The sequence below is a fragment of the Apis cerana genome, linkage group LG5, assembly GCF_029169275.1.
Source record: "Apis cerana isolate GH-2021 linkage group LG5, AcerK_1.0, whole genome shotgun sequence".
Taxonomy (NCBI): Eukaryota; Metazoa; Arthropoda; class Insecta; order Hymenoptera; family Apidae; genus Apis; species Apis cerana.
The window spans coordinates 10724158-10734035 of NC_083856.1; the positions used below are offsets into that span (position 1 = coordinate 10724158).

The 9878-nt window shown below is 21.9% G+C and overlaps 3 protein-coding genes across 8 annotated transcripts; 2 read left to right on the forward strand and 1 right to left on the reverse strand.

The window, feature by feature from the left end:
* Positions 1 to 67: 67 nt before the first annotated feature.
* Positions 68 to 3468, forward strand: LOC107997927 (exostosin-2). Of its 2 annotated transcripts, none has more exons than XR_009829779.1 (10): positions 68 to 832; positions 931 to 1137; positions 1195 to 1378; positions 1453 to 1592; positions 1684 to 1907; positions 1979 to 2161; positions 2254 to 2420; positions 2513 to 2656; positions 2730 to 2855; positions 2925 to 3055. XR_009829779.1 is itself a non-coding variant. In XM_062075171.1 (10 exons), the coding sequence occupies exons 1-10, from the start codon at positions 306 to 308 to the stop codon at positions 3346 to 3348; spliced, it is 2127 nt and encodes a 708-aa protein (XP_061931155.1). In that variant the 5' UTR covers positions 68 to 305; the 3' UTR covers positions 3349 to 3468. The 2 variants fall into 2 exon arrangements, 1 of the variants encoding a protein (XP_061931155.1); XM_062075171.1 differs by lacking the exon at positions 2730 to 2855 and adding an exon at positions 3127 to 3468 and having other exon boundaries at positions 2925 to 3053.
* A 318-nt stretch (positions 3469 to 3786) lies between these two features.
* LOC107997802 (threonine aspartase 1) lies at positions 3787 to 6142 on the reverse strand. 2 transcript variants are annotated; one of them, XM_017056647.2, is made up of 9 exons: positions 5863 to 6142; positions 5681 to 5748; positions 5342 to 5613; positions 5174 to 5253; positions 4852 to 4919; positions 4647 to 4763; positions 4385 to 4565; positions 4100 to 4251; positions 3787 to 4037 (listed from the first exon to the last, which is right to left on the reverse strand). In XM_017056647.2, exons 1-9 carry the CDS (start codon positions 5900 to 5902, stop codon positions 3960 to 3962), a joined length of 1056 nt encoding a protein of 351 aa, XP_016912136.1. In that variant the 5' UTR covers positions 5903 to 6142; the 3' UTR covers positions 3787 to 3959. The 2 variants fall into 2 exon arrangements, with proteins under 2 accessions (XP_016912136.1, XP_028522516.1); XM_028666715.2 differs by having other exon boundaries at positions 4100 to 4268; positions 4375 to 4565.
* A 758-nt stretch (positions 6143 to 6900) lies between these two features.
* LOC107997929 (sentrin-specific protease 1) lies at positions 6901 to 9834 on the forward strand. 4 transcript variants are annotated; one of them, XM_028666713.2, is made up of 4 exons: positions 6901 to 7038; positions 7129 to 7159; positions 7252 to 7385; positions 7497 to 9834. In XM_028666713.2, the coding sequence occupies exon 4, from the start codon at positions 7608 to 7610 to the stop codon at positions 9315 to 9317; it is 1710 nt and encodes a 569-aa protein (XP_028522514.1). In that variant the 5' UTR covers positions 6901 to 7038; positions 7129 to 7159; positions 7252 to 7385; positions 7497 to 7607; the 3' UTR covers positions 9318 to 9834. The 4 variants fall into 4 exon arrangements, with proteins under 4 accessions (XP_028522514.1, XP_028522515.1, XP_061931156.1 ...); XM_028666714.2 differs by having other exon boundaries at positions 7283 to 7385; XM_062075172.1 differs by lacking the exon at positions 7252 to 7385.
* The last annotated feature ends 44 nt before the right edge of the window (positions 9835 to 9878 follow it).

The following is a 9878-nucleotide window of genomic DNA, read 5'->3' on the forward strand; positions in this document are numbered from 1 at the left end:
TATAAAGAAGAAGAAAATAGATAATAAAAGTATTATTATATTAATAGAAAAAAATTGAGAAAAAAACTGAATTATTTGAAAGTTAAAATCAAGTAATTATTAATATATTCTTCATATAACATCTTAGTTTATTAATATAATTATATCAGACAGTATTTGATATCGTAATAATTTTTTTTTATAATGATTTGTATAAAAAAATAAAATGATTAAATTAATGATTATAATTAATATGTATATTTCTACATGTATTTTATAATATATTTTTAAATAAATTGCTTTTTATTTAATAAAAAAAGAGCAATATGGTATTAACAACAAGAATGTCACATAAAGTAAATAGAATTTTTTATTATTATCATAATGTTTTTGTAATATTTTTGTTAATGTTTACATTATTTATAATATTAATTATGACATATCATATTTTTAAATTTGGAAGTACACAAAAGCGTTCTGTATATAATCCCATTGTTCTTAATGATTTACATTCATTACCTGTACAAGTAATAGATGCAGATTTTGCAATGGCAGATACCACAAATAGTTCTTGCACATACTTTAGTTGTTTTAATGTTTATCGTTGTGGCAGTCAAGGAAATAAGCTTTTAGTATATGTTTATCCACCAAAATTATATGTAGATTCGTTAGAAAGATCTATAACAAGTCATATAACAAAAGAGTTTTATCAAATTTTAAATACAATTATTTCAAGTAAATTTTATACACCAAATCCATATGAAGCATGTATCTTCATTCCTTCAATTGATACATTAAATCAAAATAGATTAAAATTACAAGAAGTTTCACAAGCTCTGAAATCATTGCCATTGTGAGTTTCTTTTTGTTTTATATATTTATATAAAATATAAATATAATGTTGAAAAAATTAAGTATAATTTCATTATATAAAATTTAATCAAATTTCAGCTGGAATAATGGAGAAAATCATTTGATATTTAATATGATACCAGGAACTGTACCTGATTATAATACAGTTATTGATGTACCTGTTGGAAAAGCAATGATTGCAGGTGCAGGAATGTCTTCATTAATATATAGATCTGGTTTTGATATCAGTTTACCAGTATATAGTCCTCTTGTAAATAGTCTTAAATTAAATTTTAATAATACAAGGTAATAAACTTTATAATCTTTTAATTATTCATAATAATAAATATTTATATATTCTAGACCATGGTTAATCATATCATCTCAAATGAACATTAATTCTGCTTCTGAACAAGATTTGTTAGAAATTAAATCTATATCACCAAAAGATATTTTTATATTAGGTACATGTTTTCACTATAATTCTATGAATAATACAATTCGATGTGCAGGAGAAGATGTTTATAAGTATCCTAATGTGCTTCAAGTATGTAATATTGTAATAATCATTATAATTAAAACAAATAAAATTTTGTATTACATTAAAATTAATATTGTTAGACAGCAACATTTTGTTTAGTAATACGAGGTGCAAGACTTGGTCAAACTACACTTTTAGAATGTATGGCAGCAGGTTCTATACCTGTAATTATAGCTGATTCTTTGACAATGCCTTTTCATGGTATAATAGATTGGACTAGGTATTATATATTATAATAATTAATTAATTATATATTAGCTTTTTTATTATTATATAATAAATATATTTTATTTGTATTATTTTATGTGTAGAGCTGTTATATTTATACGAGAAGTAGATATTTTATCATTAACATCAGTTTTAAAAAAAATATCTCAAGAACGAATTATAGAACTTCAACAACAAGGTGCATGGCTTTATGAAAAATACTTTAAATCTATGGAAAAAATAATAGAAACCACATTGGAATTACTTGCAGATCGTGTATTTCCACATTTAAGTAGAGATTATACATTTTGGAATATACCAATTCACAAGGAAAGTCAAAATTATATTAATTATATAATAATTATCAATAAATTAAATTATTATTTTATTTATAAATGTAGGATATTACATCTCCATTGTTTTTACCTATTACTGTGCCAAAAACTCGAGGATTTACTGCTGTAATTTTAACATATGATAGATTGGAATTGCTGTTTCTATTAATTAATAAACTTGTTAAAGTACCAAGTTTATCTAAAGTTCTAGTTATATGGAATAATCAACAAAAAGATCCGCCACATCGTAAATTTTAATTTTCCATATTAATATTTTAATATTATAATGTTTAATTTATATTAATATTATTTAAATTAAAATTTTTTTATGTATTATAGCATCTAGATGGCCAAAATTGAGTAAACCATTAAAAGTTATACAAACAAAAGAAAATAAACTATCTAATAGATTTTATCCTTATGATGAAATTGAAACTGAAGCAGTTTTATCAATAGATGATGATATTATTATGTTAACTGCTGATGAAGTAGAATTTGCTTATGAGGTTTGTTTATTATAATTTAAATAATAATAATAATAATAGTAATAATAATAATAATAATAGTAATAATAATAATAATAATAAATAATCATTAGATATGGAGAGAATTCCCAGATCGAATAGTTGGTTTTCCATCTAGAATTCATATGTGGGATAATGGAACAAATTGTTGGAAATATGAAAGTGAATGGACTAACAGTATTTCTATGGTTTTAACTGGAGCTGCATTCCATCATAAAGTAATATAATATTATTATATAATATTTTATCATTATTTAAACAGATTTAGATTCCAACAAACTTTTATTTCAGACATCAAAAATATAATTTTTTAAATTTGTTATGTTATTCCTTCCTGAAAAATAATATTTTTAATATTTCCATTATAAATTTCCTTATGATCCCGGATATTCCTGAACAAGTTTCTGAAAAAATTAGGTATAATGTTTTATTTGTAATTTAATATATAATATCTTTTTTCATTATATAATTATTAATATATTTCAGTATTGGAATTATATGTATACTACTGCTATGCCTGGTGATATAAAAGAATGGGTTGATGAACATATGAATTGTGAAGATATAGCTATGAATTTTTTAATAGCAAATATTACAGGAAAAGCACCTATAAAAGTAAGTTTATTATAATTTTTTTTTAATTTGAGATATATATAATATGTATAAAATATTTAATATTATTATATAGGTGACACCAAAAAAAAAATTTCGATGTCCAGAATGCACAAATACTGAAATGTTATCAGCAGATTTAACTCATATGGTAGAACGTACTCAATGTATAAATAGATTCTCTTTAATTTATGGATCAATGCCATTACAATCAGTTGAATTTCGTGCAGATCCAGTTTTATTTAAAGATATATTTCCGGAAAAACTTAAAAGATTTAATGATATTGGAAGTTTATAAATATTTATTCAAAATATAATAATAAAGCTTTTTGTTGTAATATTATATAGATATTAAAATATTACGTAATACAAATTAAGAAATATAAAATTAGTATGAAATAAATTATCTATTAAAGTATAGTTGAATTATATTAATAATAGATACATATTTATTTTCAACAAATATCAATTTTTCAACAATTATCAACAAATATATATTTATTATATATTTTTTTTTATTAAATTTAAATAAAATTTAATAAAACTTAAATTTTTTTAAAAAGAATAAATAATTTTATTTATAAAATCTTATATTTTTTAATTATTTCGAAATTTTAAGATTATTATTATATTTTTATTTACTTATTTTTTTTAATTAAGTTCAATGATGCAATATAATACAATCAAATATATGTTACATATATATTGTTTTGATTTTTATAAAAATGGATGAAACTTATAACATCAAAGATATTTTATTATATTTTTTTTTTAATACTTTTTTTATATCATAATTATAAAGATATATATTTAACTTAATTAAAGATAAATAATTATTTTAAGTAATTTTTTATATGGTAATATGGTATAATAATATTGTCTTGCACAAATTATAAATTAATTAATATACTATGTGATTTTAAAACAAATTCCTTCAACAATTGCTTTCTTACCAACTTCATGAGATGGAAGAACAGCCATATGACTCTAAAAAGAATATAAATATATTATTTATATTTATTTTTATTTTGAGAAATGAACAATCTTACCATTGGCGTTTGTTCATTTGAATTCATGTAACCTATTATCATTGAATTTGTAGAATGACTCCAAAGAAAATCCCCTAATCCTTCTTGTGGTGCATATCGTATAGCAATAACACCTCCAAGTTTCTGTTCAAGTCCATACAAAAATTTTGAATCTAAAAAATTTGTATTTCTATAAAAACATTAATTTTTATAAAAACATTTTATCTATAAATCGTAATTTTTTCACTCTAATAAAAAATATTTTTAATATTGAAAGATAATAATAAAGTAGTTACGAGTTTTCACCGATAAAATCAGCTTTCATAGAATGATACAAGTTGGTAATAGGACAAGAACTATGTGATATAGCTTCTGCAACTGTTCGTGCAAGTAAAGTACGAATAAGATGTTCTCCACAGCCTGATGTGCTTGTTCCTATAGAATATTTATCTTTATATGCCCATGTACCACATCCCCACATTCCTGCCTTAAAATTATAATTATTTAATTATTTTCAAATAAAACATTTGCACATAATAATAATAAAAAATAAATTTGTAAAATATACCTGTCCCACTCTTCCAGGATATTTTAAAATAATACCACCACTAGAACAAGCTCCAGCAATATTTCCTTCTTTATCAACACATATTGCTCCAACTGTATCCATTCTTTGCTTGGTATACTATATTATTCAATTAATTTAAAATTCTATTTAAAAAAGTATAATATAATAATAAAATAAAAAAAATATATTATTAAAAATTATTTACCTTTTGAACATCTGCATTACAATTTTCTATTTTTCTTTTATAATGTTTATACATTTTCTGTGCTTTTGCTACAAAAATATAAATGTAATAAAATATTATTATTTATTAAATTTATATATAATAAAATATTATCAAAAATCATAGAAATGTATAGTTTATTATTAACAATTTCTAAATTATATGAAAAATGTATATGAAAAATAAAAAAGAAAAAAATTTTTGAGATTAATATAATAATAAATTTTATTAAATATAATTAGATATTATTAAATTATTAAATAAAACAAATAATAATAATAATATAATAAAAGATTTTACATACTTGAAATTAATTGTTCTGGAGGTAAAGTTTGGATTCTCATTTCTTGTGCCCATACATGTGCACCATTTCCAACTAGAAAACTGCATTATATTTATTTATTTTTATAAATAAATAATAAAAAAAAATATTATTTTAAATCTTTAAAATATTAATTTTTAATAATTATACCTTGGTGGAATTCTACCATATGCAATTTTAACTGATTGATGTTCACAAAGTCGTTTTGCCAATAAAACAGGATTTTTTATTCCACTAACTGCACCAACAGCTCCAAATTGCAATGTAGTACCATCCATAACGCTTGCATCACATTCTACGGTTCCTTCTAATGTAAGATTAGAACCAAATCCAGCATTAGTTAATGGAGAATTTTCTAATACTATTACAGTTTCTACTACAGCATCTAATGAACTACCACCAGTTTTTAAATTCTGTATACCCTTTAAAAATATTATTAGATTATATTATGATATTAAATATTATAAATAAAAAATTTAAATAACTTACAGCTTTGCATGCTTGACGACATAATTTTTGATATTTTTCTTTAAGAGTTTCGGAATGTCGTCCTGCCCCTAATAAAACATAATATAATATTCAGCACAAACATATAAATTAATTAAAATATTAATTTATTTTGTTTTTTTATAATTATGCTTAAATATATGTTTCTAAAACTAATAACATACCTACATGAACAGCAATAAATCCATGATTAATATTATTCATTATAATATTACTATTAAGTTTTTAGTATTATTAAATGTTTATATTTTTTTTAATTTCTGATCATCATATATATAATTTTTGCATTTATTTTCATTTATATTTTGCAAATATTTTTAAATAAAATTATCTATTAATATCTATTTATTTAATTTATAATTTATATTTAAATAAGATGTAAAAATTCGTAGATTTTTATTATATATTGTAATCACATTACCTATATGTATAAAATTACATTTGAACACGCATGCGTAATTATATACTTGAATCTATAGCTATATATAATATTATTATACAAATTTTTACAAATATATTTAATAATTTAATTATTTTAAAATATTATGGAAATATGTATTTAAAAACATTATTTAAAAAGTCTAAATCAAATTTTTGAATTTTTCTAATACAACAAATTATATTAGATGTATAAATGAAACTACGTGATTAAAATCTAACTCAAATATTTAATTATAAATTGTTGGCATATAATAATGTATATATTAGCCGAAAACATATCACATCTACATTGAAAAAATCATAAAGTAAATCTTATTTACTTTTTTTTTAAAATAAAAAATTTATATAAAATATTTATACAGTTTAAGCAAATATAAATATAAGTAAATATAAAGTATATTAAAACAAAAAATAAAAATTAAGAATTAAGATAAATATAAATAATTTACTATATCATTATTTATATTATTGTATTAAATTATTTAATTTAATTTATCATAATAAAATATTAGAAACAAACATTTTATAAAATCGCGGGAATCTGAAACTAGTAACTATAATCACTTGATTATTTATATCATGATGAGATCCAACATTATTGGATTTACTCAACAACAGTTTTTGTCTTTGATAAATAATAGATTGTGCATTAAGTCAAGTTCACACGATAAAAGAATAGAATAAAATAATTTAAATATAGAACTTTTTCTGATTGTCCAGTTTTCGCCATCTGGTGAAAATGAATGCCGATTAAAACTCATATAGTTATTGAAACTGACACTAAAGGGCGTAAATTTTTGCATAAAATACGCGGGAGTTGTCTATCCATAGTTCGTATTAATACCAATGGAATTGAACATACAGATTTATTACTTGCTATGTTTAAATTTATATGTGAAGTACGTAACATGTAATAATTTTTTATGTTCCCATGAAATACTACAAAATTTAAAATACCGGTTATTAACATAAAATATCAATTTTTGCAGTATTAAATCAAATGAAGGCTTTTTATATTAGGTACATTTATATTTTCAAATTTATATGTAATTATATTTATCATTTTTAATGAATGATTTATATTTATTTTTATATTTATTTATTTTGATTAGGATGCCTCAATTAATATAAGGATTATTTTAGGTTACTTGAATTAACAACATAGTAGCCATCTATTTCAACTTTATATATACTTACATATAAATACATATATATATATATACATATATATATATATATATATATTGTAAGTACCACATTTAAAATTTCTTTTTTGATAATGTTAGATATTTATATTTTAAGTTATGTTATTTTATTATAAATAATAAAAATGATAAAAATCTGATGAAATTTTCAGGATTAAGTGACAGAATAATAAAAGGCATATAATTTATAATATATTGAATGGCCATATTAATAAAAAATATTTGGACTTTGTGCTACAAGCAATTGTTTTCTTACAACAATCATGTTGTTGTTCGACTTTTTAAAAAAATTTTTTGGGTGGGTAGATGAAGCACCTAGGAAACGTAGAGCAGTTTCATTTAGTTTGGAAAAAGAATTTGTTACTCCAAAAAAACATCGTTGTGATTATAAGACTATTAACGTGGAGGAAGAACCTATTGAAATTAAAGATGATAGTGATGAGGATGAAGTTCAAGTTATTACTAAACATAAATATCCTTCCATTAAGGCTTCTAGTAAATTAAATGGTACATGTAATAATAGTAGAGAAAAATCACTTACTTGTTGTTCTTCATCTTTTTCATCATCAAAATCTCAACCATGTTATGACAAAGTAAATATAGGATGTTCTAATAAAAGTGGAAGAATACAAAATATTGAATCACATCAACAATGTTCAACATTGATTAAAACTCATCGCTTAAGGGAAAAAAATCAGTATGAAGAATTATTACAAAATTTTCTCCCACGTAGGATACATGTCATATGTGATAAAAATGATGATAAAAGATCTACACAAGAACCAATAGAAGTAATAGATTTAGAAAGATCTAGTTCTTCAACTCCTTTTTCCAAAACTCAGTCAGCTTCTAGAAAACATGATAGAATGTTACAAATGCATTGGAATACTTCAATTAAAGAAAAAAAAGATACAGAAATAATTAATTTAGATAATGATGAAAAAGAAGACCTAATACATTCCATTCATAATAAAACATTGTCTCATAGAAAAAATGTTATCGAAAAAGAAAAATTTTCACAAAATAAATATACTGAATGTATAACTACAAATACATTAAGAGATCAATTAGCAGCAAAAGCTGTAATGAGAGAAGATTTTATTCCACAAGTAGCAAAACGTTATAATGAACGTATTGAACAACGTTATAAAGAAGCAGAAAAACTTAAAAAAATGACATGTGTATTATCTAAACATAATCGTTTAGCAAGAGAAGCTGCTTTAGAAGAGCATTTAGCCCGCTCTATGAGGTTATGTGAAGCCGTTTTAGAAGAAAAAGAAGATTTAGAAGAGCCAGAATTGCCTACTTTAACAGAGGAAATGCTGCAAGAAATAAAAAATGCTCTTATCTCTAGGCCACCAGATGAAGTTCTTGTTGAAGGATTTGGTCTAAGAATTACAAGAAAAGATATTCATACATTAGCTGACCTAAATTGGTTAAATGACGAAGTAATAAATTTTTATATGAATTTACTAATAGCCAGAAGTACCACTAATGACAAGTATCCAAAAGTACATGCTATGAATACATTTTTTTATCCAAAATTAATCTCAGGTGGACATTCATCACTAAAAAGATGGACTAGAAAAATTGATATTTTTGCACAAGATCTTATAGTTGTTCCTATACATTTAGGTATTCATTGGTGTATGTCAATAATTGACTTTAGAGATAAGTCTATTCGTTATTATGACAGTATGGGTGGCAACAATTCAAAATGTCTATCAGCATTACGACAATATTTGGAAGATGAAAGCTTGGACAAAAAGAAACAAAACTATGATACTAGTAACTGGAAGTTAGAGTGTGCCAAAAGTATCCCACAACAAATGAATGGAAGTGATTGTGGTGTTTTCTCTTGTATGTTTGCTGAATATATTTGTGCAAACAAAAAAATCACATTTACACAGCAGGATATGCCATATTTTCGAAATAAGATGGTTTATGAAATATTAAAGTCCAAGCTTTTATAAAATAAATATTATTTATTTAGAGAATTATTGACAATGAATAATTTAAATAACTTTCAGCAACTTCCAAAAATTACAAAATATTTTAGCAAAGTTTATTATTGGATAGAATATTCTGAAAATATAATATTTATACTAAAAAGTATATTATTCATATTATTATCATAGTATTAAAAGAAGTTATACAGTATGATTTCTTTTATATTGTCAGAAGTATAATTTTGTTTAAAAATGGAATGTTGTTAATTTTTTGCAATGTAAAAAAGAACAGTACTTTGTAAACAAAAGTTTAAAAAATGTCATAATAAATAGTATTTCTTCATAATAATAATATCATATCTATTTTAATAACAAAATTCATTTCATTATAATATTTGCCTATTGCACATTCTTTATAAAAAATGAAAAATGTAATGTATTATAACACTTTATTTCGAATAAATGTAAAATTTTTAAAATTACTTATGTATGAATATTTTATGTTTAAAACTGTTTATGTAATAAAAAATATGTTTTCTAATTATGGTTTTATTTCAACATTTTAAATCAATATTACATTAAAAC